This window comes from Saccopteryx bilineata, chromosome 2 (genome assembly GCF_036850765.1).
Source record: "Saccopteryx bilineata isolate mSacBil1 chromosome 2, mSacBil1_pri_phased_curated, whole genome shotgun sequence".
NCBI classification, from domain to species: domain Eukaryota; kingdom Metazoa; phylum Chordata; class Mammalia; order Chiroptera; family Emballonuridae; genus Saccopteryx; species Saccopteryx bilineata.
Window position 1 is genome coordinate 251,781,542 of NC_089491.1, and position 15,074 is coordinate 251,796,615.

The 15,074-nt window shown below is 46.0% G+C and overlaps 1 pseudogene and 1 gene segment (V, D, J or C); both read right to left on the reverse strand.

Moving 5' to 3' along the window:
• Positions 1-564: 564 nt before the first annotated feature.
• Positions 565-1,198, reverse strand: LOC136322475 (immunoglobulin lambda variable 8-61-like). The segment is given in 2 exon segments: positions 565-944; positions 1,044-1,198. Coding segments are annotated over 2 exon segments (531 nt in total).
• Positions 1,199-3,362: 2,164 nt separating this feature from the next.
• On the reverse strand, positions 3,363-13,211 carry LOC136322476 (uncharacterized; annotated as a pseudogene).
• Between the last annotated feature and the right edge of the window lie 1,863 nt (positions 13,212-15,074).

Consider the following 15,074-nt stretch of genomic DNA (forward strand, 5'->3'; position numbering starts at 1 on the left):
AGAATGGGAATTTGGGAGAGAGTGTGTCCTGAATGTCAGTTACCTCAGTTGGAGTTTAAACAGAAACTATCAGGAACAATAATAATAATAAAAATAGAGGCACCTATCAAACTCTACTGTTCATAATAATCTCCTAGAGAGCTTGGTAAACACAGATTCTTGCACACAAGTGTCTGACTCAGTAGGTCTAGTGAGGAATCACATTTCTACCAGGTCCCGATAACACTGCCATTTCAATGCTAATGAAATATCCGTGTGTCTGCAGCGTCAGGTCAATGAGCAAGAGCATGGCTGTTACTGCTCTTTGAATAAGGAGAGTCTTACAGGGAGCAGATGGGTCTCTGAGAATCACTGTTGGTTAAAATATTTGTAGCTCAGCCCTCACCCTATTATAACTGCAGGGAGAGGGGAGAGAGAAGCCCATTCTTCCAGGCATCACAGAGGAGAAATGGACACACCCTGGGAGGGACTGGAGGAGGCACATGGTGCTGAGCCACTGGACACGACAGTGGGGTCATGGAGCCCACAGTGGGTTGACCATTTGCACCTTCTCTCTTCCCTCTGTCACTGAAGCTGAGCCGTTCTGTGCACATGAGGAGGTTTTGGTTGCACTTCCCCGTGGGTTTCCATCACTGTGTAAACACCACTACCCATGTACAGAGCACAGTGATAGTCGGCCTCGTCCTCAGGCTGGGCCCCCGTGATGGTGAGGGCGGCTTTGTTCCCAGAGATGGATCCAGAGAACCGACCAGGGACCCCCGAGGGCCTGCTGTTTGTGTAGTAGATGAGCATGCGGGGAGGCTTCCCTGGGGTCTGCTGGTACCAGCTGGGGTAATTACTAGTAGTGACTGATCCAGAGCTGAGGCCACAGGTGAGTGTGACTGTCCCTCCTGAAGACACTGACAGTGATGACTCCTGGGACACCACAGTCTGAGAAGCCACACCTAAAACCAACAGGAAAAAGACGTGTTATGACAAACAAAAGTCACCTTGTGACCCGGCTTCTATGTGTCCCCTAAGGATGCAGAGTCCCTTCCCCTGACCTGAGCTGTAAGCCAGGAGCTGGAGAAGAAGGACAGTCCAGGCCATGGTGCGACACAGAGGATGTGGCCTCCTCACCTCCTGCACTGCAGAGAGGTGTCCTTGGGGCCTTTTCATGCCTCCCAGACCCATGAGGAGGAGATGGTGCTTCATGCAAATCAGCTTCCTCTCTCCTCCTGCCCCAGGGTCACCCTGATATCTCCAGGGGAGATCTTGAAAGAGACCAGTGACTGCACAGTGACTGAGACACTTAGTGAGGTGGGTTGAGGTCTTTCACCAAGTCAGCTCCCTGATGGCCTTGGGGACCTCAGTCCTAAGTATCATCCCTAGAAGATCGGAAGGCAGGGGAATGAGATGTGTGTGTTCTCTCCCTCTTGGTCCCAGCAATCTAGTTCATACCACATTGAACCCCGTCCCTGCGAACTTTTCTTCCTTCCTCAGTGAAATCCATACTGTCTTCTGAGGATATTAGAAATCCCTCCTCCCCCCAGCAGTGAGTCCTCTGAGAATTCACACAGTTTGTGTCTGGGTTCAGAAGGAAAGCGGTTTCCCCTGACTCTGTCCTGGACCCTGACCCAGTATTAGTGATCGGGGACCAGGGATGGCAGTGCTGCCACAGAGTATAACTGTCAGGAGAGGTGGCAGTTTCTCTTTGTTCTCAGAAAACATCGATCCTGTGGAGTACTTTTAAATTAAATGTAGGTTTGAACTGAGATTGTCACAGTGGCAACATGAAATTATGCGATAGTTATTAACATCTGAAAAACAAGTGGGAACATGTATGTCATTATCAGAAATGAGAACAACACTGTGTGTACACAAGTTGCTGTGAACATCACAGAACATTTTAAAACTCTTTTTTTCAGCTAGAAAGAGAGAGAGAGAGAGAGAGGAAGTGACAGGAAGGGAGAAGTAGAGAGATGGAGAGACACAGAGAAGTATCAACTCCTTGCCTTGACCAGGGACTGTAGCAGAAACCTTTGCTCAAGCTGAGCCAGTGACCCTTTGCTCAAGGCAATCTTGGGCTCAAGCCAGCGACCTTGGGATTGTGTCCACAATTCCACCCTCAAGCCAGTGACCTCCTGTTCAAGCCTACAACTTCTTAGGTTTTTGCAAATGGCAACATCAGTGTTCCTTATCAGCTCTATTTAGTGTGTCACCAGGGGTCAGGCAAAACCTCCTTTCTCTTCACACTCTGCAGTGGAGCAGAGGATTGGGAAGGAAGAACAAGGGATTTGGGATGTGAGGTGATGAGCAGGGAATAAAATGTCTCCAGTGATTGCAGACGATAGCACACATGATGGGCATTCATCACAGTGTGAAATGAAACTATGATTTATGCTATTTCTTTTGGAATCACTAGCCAATCCTCTATATATTAAAACTTGCATGATTCATTCTTTTTTCTTCATGTGTGTTTGAGCCACAACACATAAAATAGAACAAAATTATAGTAAATTATTTTCTTATTACACAAGCATATAGGTGATAGTATATAGAAATATAGAAAATTTAATATCAAACTTTGAAATGAAGGCTATTTACACTCAAAAAAAGGAATTACAAAGCTGAAAATGCAAACTCTAAGTTTCCATAAGTCAATATAAAAAACTAAATTAAATGAGAAATAACAGAGTAATAACAGCCGACATGAAGCAGATGAAGGGCTAATGCACTTGGGACACAGTCCACCATGAAGACCCTTGTGCAGCAGGGACCCCTGAGGTCGGCCGCTCCTCATACCATCACAGGCATTCTCCAGGCCCTGCGGTCAATTAATATTTCCTGTGGGGAAGATCTGGTGAGAATTAGAAGCCAACTAATTCTGGTGGAATTAGGAGTTATTGATACTCTGAATTTGAGAGAAACACCCAGGGTGGGGCATGGGCAGAGGGAATTCCCCTCTCCTGCAGGAAACAGAGCAGTGCCCCCTGTGGGTCCTGCAGGACACTGTCTGACCCAGAGGAGCTTCCACTGGGCGGTGCCTTCATCTCTGAGAGAACAGTGGCTATGGGCTGACCCCGCCTCCTCACATCTGCTCCCCCCAGATTCCAGGGCCACCATCACCCAGGGAGGGCGCATTTATCCTATCTTGGCCTAGTCCTTCCTGAGGGAAAAAGAGAAGTTTTCTTGATATGATATGGATTGTTCTTGGTCATATGTTGAGTCATTTGTGCAACTATTCACTATTATCATAAGTGATATTTTGGGGGCAGGTAATTTTCTTTTAGTTCCTGGTGTGTTAAGCTCCTTTAATTTGCCAGAATGAAAACAACAGTTTATCTTACATCATCTCATCCACCTCTCTCTCTCTTTCTGGTTTAGACAGCACCGTCTGACCCAGGACCTAGGGAGCAAGGTTAGAAGGTAGCAGAACATATGGGACGACTCACCAGCTGGGCCCAGACGGCAGGAGCAAAAGGCAGTGCTAATGTCCCCCCACGTCCTTTCATGGTCCACTAAAGGAACTCCCTGTGCAGGGAGTGAGGAGGGGAGTATAGGAACTCCGGCCATGACAGAGAGCCCAGAGCTCTACTTATTGAGACTTGTTGACATTGAGACAGTCCCTCCCCTGGTGTCTCCTATTGATGCCAGGTAGCACTGGAGGTCACATTTTTTTTCAATCAAATTTACTTTTTGTTATGAGGTTGTTTATCTGCATTTGGCTGTAGATCAAGAAAGACAGTAACTCCGTGAAAGGAAGATTAGGTATGTGGCAAGTGTGTGGGTTGGGCCAAGTGCTCATGTGGCTATTGGGGACCAGGTGCAGGAAAGTCACACTTCAGTGAGGACACTGCCTACTCAAGTGTGCAAGAGCCAGTAGAGTGTTTTCTATGTCTGCCTGACCCAGAACCCTGAGCTCTCAGGCACAGTCCACCAGCTCCCCCTGCTGGTTTTAGAACTCATCTTCCAGCTTTCCCCCTGTTTTATTACTGTTATTTTTTACCTTCCATCCCTTCTGTAAGGGATTTCTGATTTTTGCAGTTGCATCTTTCTGATGTCACTACACCAGGGTGGTTTATGTTCTGGTTCCCCATCTCGGTCTCTCACTGTGCCAAGCTCACTGGACACCAGCCAGCAGTGGTACTCAGCCTTGTCCTTGGGCTGGGACCCCGAGATTGTCAGGGCAGCTTTGCCCCCGATGATGGAGCCTGAGAAACGCTGAGGGGTCCAGGAGGGTTTATTGTTTGTATTATAAATCAGTGTCCTGGGGGCTTCGCCAGACTTCTGCTGGAACCAGTATGGATAGTGACCATTGGTGACATCTCCAGTGCTGGAGCCACAGGTGAGAGTGACTGTCCCTCTTGGGGACACAGACATAGAGGGCTCCTGAGTCACCACAGCCTGAGAACTGCACCCTGAAACCAAAGTAGACACATGTCAGGAATAAAGAACACAAGCAGAAATTCCCTCCAAAGGCTGGTGTGCGACGTCTGTATTCACCAGGGCAGTGAGAGAGGAGGAGGAGGAGGAGGAAGAGGAGGAGGAGGAGGAGGAGAAGGAGGAGGAGGAGGAGGAGAAGGAGGAGGAGGGTCCAGACCATGGTGCAGGCAATGGAAGGACTCTCTGTCTCTGAGCTGGGGCTGGACTCTCTGATGCCTCTTTATCTTCTACTGAGTTTGCTGTGAAGGGGTGTGTTTGAGGATTGCATTATGCAAATCTGAGCCCATTATGCACTCCCTTCCTCTACCCAGGTCCTCAGCCCTGAGAGCAGCTACACTGTCAGGGGGTGAGCCAGGGCTGGCTGTGTGTGATCTACTTTGTGGGAGGGAACAGCTGCTCTAAGAATTTATACAGGTCAGGGGTCAACTGTTTAGGGACCATTAAATATGACCCACTTGAGTTTCAAGTGTTCTGAGAAGATCCATAGCGCCACCTAGTGGCACTTGTGTGCAGGAGGGTGTGTGGACTCCTAACAAATAATTATTGATTTATCAATAATTATTTGACATTGCCACTGTATTTCTTCGGGGTATTTCACATTCATAGCCTGTCTCTTCCTGATCATTTCTGTTCGTACTTATTTTCTAGTTGTCGAAATCCCACCCCAGTGTCAGTTTTAGTGTTACACAGCCTTAGTTATTTTTTACTGATTTTTAGAGAGAGGAGAAGGGAGGGAGAGATAGAGATGGGGAGAAAGAGAGAGAGACACACAGAGAGAAATATATAGAGAGAAATATTGTCATGTTGTTCAACTTATTTATGCCGTCATTCCTTGAGTCTTGTATGTGCCCTGAGAGAGGATTGAGTCTCAATCTCAGCACATCAGGATGACTCTCTTACCAACTGAGCTACCCATCCAGGGCCTGTCCTCCATTTCTTATTTGAGTATTTTGAATGACTAAAAGAATTATTTCATGACCAAGTGATTCTATGAAATTATTTAGTTTGAGTTTTCCATTGAACACATAGCTGTTTTTTTTTATTTATTTTATTTTATTTTTCAGAAGTGAGAAGCGGGAAGCAGAAAAACAGATTCCCACATGTGCCTGACCAGGATCCACCAGGCAAACCCACTACGGCTGATGCTCTGCCCATCTGAGGTGTTGAGCCATTGCAACTGGAGCCATTCTAGTAGTTGAGGCAGAGACCATGGAGCCATCCTCTGCACCTTGGCCAACTTTGTGCCAGTAGAACCTTGGCTGCAGGAGGCAAAGAGAGAGAGAGAGAGAGAGAGAGAGAGAGAGAAAGGAGAGCGGGAAATGTGGAGAAGTAAATGGGCACTTCTCTTATGTGCACTGGCTGGGAATCAAAACCGCGACGTCCACACATTGGCCGATGCTCCACCACTGAGCCAACTAGCCAGGGCCAAACACACAGCTCTTTTAAGTCACAATTATTTTAAATAATGTATGTTTAAATAATTTACTTTTGAGAATTTTAAAAAACAAAATGACCAATTATTGAGGTTTTAGTGTTTTACCGCCAATGTGGGGGAGACTAAAGTCAGCTGTGTGAGTGCCCAGCAAAGTCTACATGGACTCTACCCTCAACGACCCCTCCCCCTGCCTCCAATAACTTCAGACACGGAGCTGGGTGAACTTTCCTGGGTGGCAGTAATCCATGCAGAGTGTGACACGTTGGTGCCAGGGCAGTTAGCATTGTCTCTGAGTTACTCCCCTGGGAGAAGACAATGGGAAACTCACACTTGAAATTCTTCTGGACCCTGCCCGTGTGCCTCTGCCTTTGACTAATTTTAATCTGAAGGTATGTATATTAAATTTCCAGGTTCAGCTGAGATTCATTATGCTAATGAAAAATAGAATAGGGCAAAGATTCCTTCTGATAGTTTCCTTTAGGGAACACTACCTGGTTAATACAGATACACATTCCCCCCTGAGATGGAGAGTAAGGTAAATGCTGTCCTCTCTCATCTCTCTGTTCAATGTTGTACGGGCAATTTGCTAATGCACTCAAGCACTAAAAAGAAATAAAAAGTACCTGAATTGGAAGGGGATACAGACTCCAGACAAACAAACAAACAAAAACACACAGAATCTGGAGGAAAGATTCCAAGGATTTGTGTGAGTGTAGTGCATTTACAGTGTGCAAAGTAAATATATAAAAGCCAACTGTTATTTTGTCAATCACTACAAAGTGTATGCAATGATAAGGAACAATTAAAATTTAAAGTAAATAAATGCCATTTACAATACCAGCAACATGAAGTACTTAAACATAAATCTAATAAATTATGTGCAAGAACTATGATTCTCGTATGAGTCTTGACAGGGAATGGGACGTGCAGCCTTGATGTATCAGAACAACACTCCAACCAACTGAGCTGCACGGCCAGGACAAAAGGTGCTTTTTAAAAGTGAGATCTGGGAAGCCCATACCTGTGTCCATCAAGGCATAAGTGGGACACAATCAATGAAGTAATTCACTGATGCAAGGGACTCCTGCAGGACATAGAGAATAGTTGTATCGCTTCTCAGGTTTGGGGGACAGACCAAGTGTGAAGAACAGTTTCACCACCGTAGAAGTCCCCCTTTCTCCATTATCCATAACTCTTTCCATGCCTCTGACCTCTTTGCAACTGGTGATCTCTTCACTCTCTGTATATTTTCTCTTTTCTAGAAATTCATGTTTTGGGGATTCTGTAGTAATTCTGCTTTTCTTTTTAAAGATTGGCTTCTATGACTTAGCAACATGATTTTAAGGTCCCTCATGTCTTTTTGGACCTGACAGCATATTTGTCTTTATCACTGAATCGTAAATCATTGTAGGATTTATCATAGTTTGCTTCTACATTTGGATATTATAGGGTATTTTCTTTGATTCCAAAAATAACAATTATGAATAAAGTTGCTAGCAGCATGTAAGTGCAGTTTCTGGTGTGAACACATCTTTCCACCTCATGTGGATAAATACCTGATATGATTGCTGCATCTTATGTTATGAATATGCTGAACTTTTAAAGAAATCTTCCAGGCTGTCTTCCAAAGGAGCAGACAGCATTTGGCATTCCCATCAGCAATAAATGATGGTCACTCATAGGCTCGTGTATTTCTGTTAGTAGTTTAGCCCATGTCTTTAACAGTCTCTGGTTAAACTCAGACATCCCACACTCAAGGGAGGGTCACACAAGAGCAAGAACACCAGGAGGTGTGTACATTGGGGACTTTCTCAGTGGTTATTAACAGCAGTCTGCTTTTAGCCCCTGAAGATTTCATCATTCTTACATGGAAGACAAATTCCCTAGGCCTGTGTTCAGCTTTGCACCCCGGAAGGAGATATTCTTTTGGGCAGAGGGTGCACTGAACCTGAGGTTTTTGTCTCTCTTCCTCACCTGCATCTGGCACTGTGGAAATGGTTGCTGAACCACAGAGCACAGTAGTACTCAGCCTCATCCTCGGGCTGGGCGCCCATAATGGTGACGGCGGCCTTGTTTCCAAGCAGGGAGCCAGAGAAGCGAGCTGGAATCCCTGGCACCCAGTTGCTGGTACCAACTATTAAAACCCAGGGTACCTGGTAGGGCTTCTGTTGGACCCATGAGGCATAGTTACTAGTGGTGACGGCCCCAGCACTGGAGCTGCAGGTGAGTGTGACCCTTCTCTCAGGATTTGTGAACAGTGAAGCTTCCGGAGTCATGACAGCCTTGGAAATGACCCCTGAAAACAGGTAAAAGACCAAAGGTCAGGAACAGGGACGGTGTAATGAAAATACAGTATGGCCTCTCTCAGTTCCCCCACACCCCAGCCCAGAGAGAACCCCCACCTGTGCAGTGAACCAGAAGTGTGAGCAGGACGGGAGCCCAGACCATGATGCAGAAGCCTTAGTCCTGTTCTCTCAGGAAACCCACAGAGTAACAAGCACAGCTCTCCTTAAAGCTCCTACCACTGTGTGTGGGGGGGGGCTGCCATGCAAATGAGCTTCCCTCCCAGAAACACTCAGCAGTGTGTCTTGGTCACAGCTAATCATCTGTTCCATGTCAGTGACCATGTGTTAGTGGGGCTCCCTGGCATTAGGACCATTTCACAGATGAGCCTGCTTTCCCAGGAACGGGCCCACAGCCCCCTCTAGTGCCCGTAGTGAGAATATCATCAATGGACAATGCAGGGCTGTCCCTATTTACAGCCCCCTTCCCTCTGGCCTGGAGCTTTTAGTTCCCTCAGTATCAGATGAAGTGCCTGTAATGCCCGAGCAGAACCTGGATGGAGGAACTTGGGGAAGGGGAGGCCTGACTGAATTGATGCCTCTCCTTCTACTCAGTTCAGAGCTATTAGACGTCTCTGTTGAGTAGAGGAGCTAAGGTCTCGGATTCTCCTGCTCTGAGGTCAGGTTCCTTGGGACACACGCAGTAATGGGGATGCCTTGCCACATACGTAGTTGACTGTTCCAGGGTCAGGTGCTTGGTCTCACCAGGGCACAGTAGCATTTCAGAATTTATTTTTCTTTTAATTTCTTAGTGTTGTGTAGTTTAGTCTTGATCCAGAATCTAGAGGACTACACTGAGATATTTCTCTCAGAGCTCCGCTGACACTGAGCTCAGCCATTCTCTTGAGCTGGGGCTGTGTGGATAAGGGGAGGCCATGTGGTCAGGGACTCACGGGGACCCCAGTAGGAGACAGCTGCTGTGAGCACAAAGCTGCAGGGAGACGGTGTCTGCTTTCCCGGTGACGTGTTCAGCCACCAACCCCCTTTCCAGGCTGCTCACCGCCCGGGTTTCCCTCTTCCTACTTGATTCCTCACTGGATCAGCACGGGGACGGAGTGGGAGTGTTCGGGAGGATGAACCAACGTGTTTCTCTGATTCTCTGGGTTCACTGTTAAGTGAAAAGAAGCCCGGGAAGTGGGAGAAGGTACTAAATGAGGTGAAAAAGAGAATCAGCAGGATTAGGGTCTTCAGAGCTAAGGGGTTAGAGACGTTCAGAAAGGGAAGTGCGTATGAGGAGGGTCAAGTCCAAGTGGTAAAGATCTGGGAAGATGACAAGGTCTTCCCTGAAATCACAGCCTTGGTCATTAGCTGAGGAGTGGACAAGGGAGGGGGGGCAGGGGAGGAAAGGGAGAGAGACCCATGAATTGAGAAGGGGAGTCTGACTCTAGTGGACAAGGGTCTGCCCCTTAGGGAAGACTGGAGGGGAAGCTACAGGGAAGATGGGCAAGAGCTGGAGGGGAGCTCAGGACCAGAAGAGGTCCTTTTGTTCTTTTGTTTGCTTTTGTGTCTGTTCTGAAATAAAAGAACCTCTCCTAGCTTGGCATCTGTTCTCTCTGGTACCTGTATGCATGGGGATTTTTATAATATAAACTCATTAGTTCTCTATGTCAGATTTCTTTTAGGCTCTTGTCTGCCTGAGATTCTTTTTTCTATTATACACTATTTCTGTGGGTTTGGTGTTATTAAAACATATACATGGATTTTGCAGGCCAAGTGGCTTTTAGAAATGTAGAATCTCTGCCCTCTCTTCAGTTCCACTAGATCAAAATCCACGATTTACAAGATCCTCAGATGATCTTTGTGCACATTAGAGTTTGAGAGACACCAATCTGATGTTGTTGTAAAGTGCCAAAAGCTACAGAATTAATATTAATATTTTAGGAAGTTTAAGGAACATTTTATTAATTTGGGGCTAGGCGTGCAGAAAGATTTTGTAAGTGTGATTTCTATGCTTGTGTGATTAGCATCAAAACTAAGATGGCCAATGGCATTGTGTTGTAAATGCAGAAGAGGAAGGAGACTTGGATTCCCTGACCTTCCCCCATACCTATGGGAGGAGGGGTGAATAGCTAGCCAGGTACAGGAAGAAAAAGATTAAATTAAAATCTTTTCTTATACTGATGAACCATTTACAGGCATCTGTCTCCATGGAAACTACCCCTCCCCTCCTGAAAGCATGTAGTTAATGTATGTATCTCTAAACAAAAGGTATAAACTTATGCCATGATGTCAGGCTTTCTCCCCTCCCATGTATAATCAGGAGGATATAAACAGCCCCTGAACTGTTTTGGGGGTCTGCACAATTTGGGTCTGTTGCCCTGTGTCAGCCATATGTGGCTGGGATATTTAATAAATTTCCTCCTTTAATAAAACTTTTCAAAAACTTATTTGGACTATGTGCCTCTACGAACACCCACAGATTTGTGGATTTAGTTACTTTACAATAATGTGTTCTTTAAAGAGTGGCGTGGTTTGATTTGAATTATCTCATGTGTTTAATGTATTTTGCTTCCATCTATGATGTGGAGCTGCTAACTCCTTATTTTTATATTTTGTTTAAGATTAGGAAAAATGTACTTGAGGCTTCCTGTTGAAAATACCAGGCATCTCCCCCTGATTTCACAAAATCCACAAAAATGACCAGGAGTGCTTTTTGATAACAAGATTAATTATAAAAAGTCACCTCTTTATGACTTGTAAAGTTTTGAAATTGCCTAAATCTTATTGTATCAAAGCAGAATTCAAAACAATATTCAGTAGCTATTAAAATATATGTACTTTTAACCAGGCTGTGGCGCAGTGGATAGAGCATCGGACTGGGATGCAGAGGACCCAGGTTCGAGACCCCGAGGTTGCCAGCTTGAGCGTGGGCTCATCTGGTTTGAGCAAAAAGCTCACCAGTTTGGACCCAAGGTCGCTGGCTCGAGCAAGGGGTCACTCGCTCTGTTGCAGCCCTCCTGTAAAGGCACATATGAGAAAGCAATCAATAAACAACTAAAGTGTCACAATAAAATATATGTACTTTTAATAAGTGGGAAGTTACTTATATTAAGCTTATGACAAGAACAGTATATAAAATGCAGAAATATCAGCATAAGTTTTTATCACAGTTGTAGAATACTGAGAATAAAAATGAAAGAATGCATTCAATTTCAGAAATATAGTTGTATTGATTGATTGTGGTTATAATATCATATATTGATCTCAACAAAGGTTTGGCATAAAGAACCATTATTGAGAACTTGATAATTTTTAATACATGTTTAATTTAGACAAAACATATATATTGCATTGAATGCAACCAATAAAATAAATTTTGGTAATATACAAATTAAGTGTTTCTTCTCTTTGCACTTAGACACCAAACTATATCATGGGTGATACTCTTTTCTGGAGAAAATGGCTGTGACCCCAGCCCTTAGACTTGATCCAGTTGATACTGTTCCCTCTGGATTATGAAATAATTGGATCTTGCTTTTCCTAAACCAGTTTCTTCCAAATCATTTTTCTTCCACTTTATATGAAATAGTTTCTACTCTTTACTTCACTTTTCAATGGATGGTCCTCACTTAGGCTACTTGAGAGCTGGTGTGTCTGACCACACGATCCTCTTACAACAAGCACCAGGGAGGGCTCTGTCCTGGTTCCCCATCTCGGTCTCTCACGTGCCGAGCACCACTGTACTCCGGCCAGCAGTCGTACTCAGTGTTGTCCTCGGGCTGGGCTCCCAGAAGGTCAAGGCAGCTTTGCCCCCAATGATGGAGCCTGAGAACCGGGCAGGGGTCCAGGAGGATTTATTGTTTGTATTATGTATCAGTGTCCTGGGGGTTTGTCCAGAGTTTTGCAGAAGTGTCGGCTCCAGTGCTGGAGACACAGGTGAGAGTGACAATCCCTCCTGGGGACACTGTCAGTGAGGGCTCCTGAGTCACCACAGCCTGAGAACTGCACCCTGAAACCAAATCAGACCCATGTCAGGAATAAGGAATACAAGCAGGGGGAACTCTCCAAAGGCTGGTGTGTGACATCTGTACTCAGTGAGCAAGAAGAGGAAGACGAGAGTCAAGGCCATGGTGCAGATGGCGTAAGGACTCTCTGTCTCTGAGCTGGGACTGGACTCTCTGATGCCTCTTTATCTTCTCCTGAGCTTGCTGTGAAGGGGTGTGTTTGAGGATTTCATTATGCAAATCGAAGCCTGTTATGCAATCCCTTCCACTCCCCAGGTCCTCAGCCCTGAGAGCAGCACTGTCAGGGGATGAGCCAGGGCAGGCTGTGTGTGGGTCCACTGTATAGGAAGAGACAGCTGCTATAAGATTTTAGGCAGGGTGAGGGACAACTGCTCAGGGTTCATTTAATTTGACCTATTGAAGTTTCAAGTGTTCTGAGAAGTTCCACAGCAGCACCTGGTGGTTCTCATGAACTGAGAGTATGTGGATTTCATAGTAAAAACCTAGCGGTATTTCTCAAACTTAAATGCTCAAATAAATAAATAAATAAAAACATCTCATGGAGAGCCTGTTAAACCAGGTTCTTCTGCGTGCGCGCGCACACACACACACACAGTCACGTCCCTGTAACACTGCTATTTCAATGCTAATGAAATATTCATGTGTCTGCAGGCTCAGATCAATGAGCAAGAGCATGTCTGTTACTGCTCTTTGAATGAGGAGAGTCTACGGAAGCAGAGGGTTCTCTGAGTATCACTGTAGGTTAAAATATTTGTAGCTCAGCTCCCACCTTTTATTCTGTAGGGAGAGGGCAGAGAGAAGCCCAGTGTTGCAGGCATCACTGAGGAGGAATGGATGCCTGGGAGAGACTGGGAGAAGGCACATGGTGCTGAGCCACAGGGGAGGGGGGAGAACAGGACCAGGAGCTGTTCACCATAGTATCTTGAGCATTTTTAACCTGTCTCTTTAATTCTGCTACTGAGGCTGAGCCATTCTGTGCACATGAGGAGGTTTTAGTTACACTTCTCTGTGGCTTTACATCATGGTGTAAATTCCACTACCCATGTACAGATTAAAGTAATAGTCAGCCTCTTCCTCAGAATGGACCTCCGTGATAATGAGGGCGGCTTTTTCCCAGAGATGGATCCAGTGAACCGACAAGGGACCCCGAGGGCCGGCTGTTTGTGTAGTAGATGAGCATGCGGGGAGCCTTCCCTGGGGTCTGCTGGATCCAGCTGGGATAGTGACCACAAGAGAGTGACCCAGAGCTAAGACCGTAGAGGAATATGACCATCCCTCCTGAAGACACTGACAGTGATGGCTCCTGAGTCACCAGTCTGAGAAGCCACTCCTAAAATAAACAGAAAAAAGACAAGTATAATGAGAGAAAAAGGTCACCCTGAGACCCAGCTTTTGTTTGCTCCTGAAGGATGCAGAGTGACCCTTCCCCTGACCTGAGCTCTAAGCGAGGAACCCGAGCAGAAGCACCGTCCAGGACATGGCGGGGACACTCACAGGACACAATCTCTCAGGCTCCTGAGAAGCAGGGTGGTGTCTTCTGGGCTTTTCATGCCTCCTGGACCCATTTGGAGGAGGAAGTGCTTCATGCAAATAAGCTCCCTCTCCTCTCCTGCCCCAGTGTCACCCTCATGTCCCCTGGGGGAGATGTTGAAAGAAGCTGATGCTGGGACCTCACACAGACCAATGACTGCACGGTGACTGAGTCACTGAGTGAGGGGGTTGAAATCTTTCACCAAATCAGCTTCCCTAAGTCCCTGTTGACCTCGGTCCTACATTTCCTGTCTGGGAAGCTGGAGGTCAGAACAGTGATCAGTGCGAGGTCTCAAGCTCCTGCCCCAATAACGTAGTCTTCCTTGAACCCAACCCCATCCTTCTAAATATGTTCTGGCTTCTCTGGTGAAACTCCTTCTCTACCTCTGTGTGAGTGATGACCTGGTGTCCTCCTGCCAGCACTGAGCCCATCAGGAAACCACAGAGCCTGTGTCAGGTCTGAAAGGACAGGGGTCTCCCACTGACACAGTCCTGTTCACTGTCTCTAGTGGCAGCACTCAGGGGACGTAGGTTGGAGATGTACTGCCAGGCTTGGGGCCACCTCCCCTTTGCTGTAATATTCTATAATTATGTGAGCTCCCTTTAATATAACTGCAATATGTGAGGACAATGGTACAGCATCACCATTAAAATTTGATATTTGAGATTTATCACAAAAAGATATAAGAAAACAGGAGAAAATGTGCTTAATAATTAGAAACATAACAAAATAGACTCATGGTGCCTATACCGGTTGGTATGAATACCATGGGACATTTTATTCACCTGTGTCCATAACTGTCTATGTGGAGCACAAAGAATGGAAAGGAAGGAGAGGAAATTTGGGTGGTGAGGGTCTGTGGCAGGAAGATAAACTTTTCCCAGTTTTACTTTTTTTTCTTAAGTGAGAGCAGGGAGACAGAGAGACAGACTCCTGCTTGCACCCTAACCGGATCCACCCAGCAAGCCCTCTATGGGGCAATACTCTGCTTATCTGGGGCCGCTGCTCTGTCGCTCAGCAACAAAGCTATTTTAGTGCCTGAGGCAAGGCCATGGAACCATCCTCAGTGCCCTGGGCCAACTTGCTCCAAAAGAGCAATGGCTGCGGGAGGGGAAGAGAGAGACCGAGAGAGAGAAGGGAGAGGGGTGGAGAAGCAGATGGTCACTTCTCCTGTGTGCCCTGACCAGGAATTGAACCCAGGACATCCACATGCCAGGCCAACATGCTATCACTGTGCCAACTGGCCAGGGCCTTCTTAATATTTATTGAAGAAAGCCCTTACTGGTTTTCATCATAGTGTAAAACAAATGTGATTTTATATTTATTTAATAATTTCCATTAAATTGAGTAATAAAATATGCTCATTCTTTTTATTT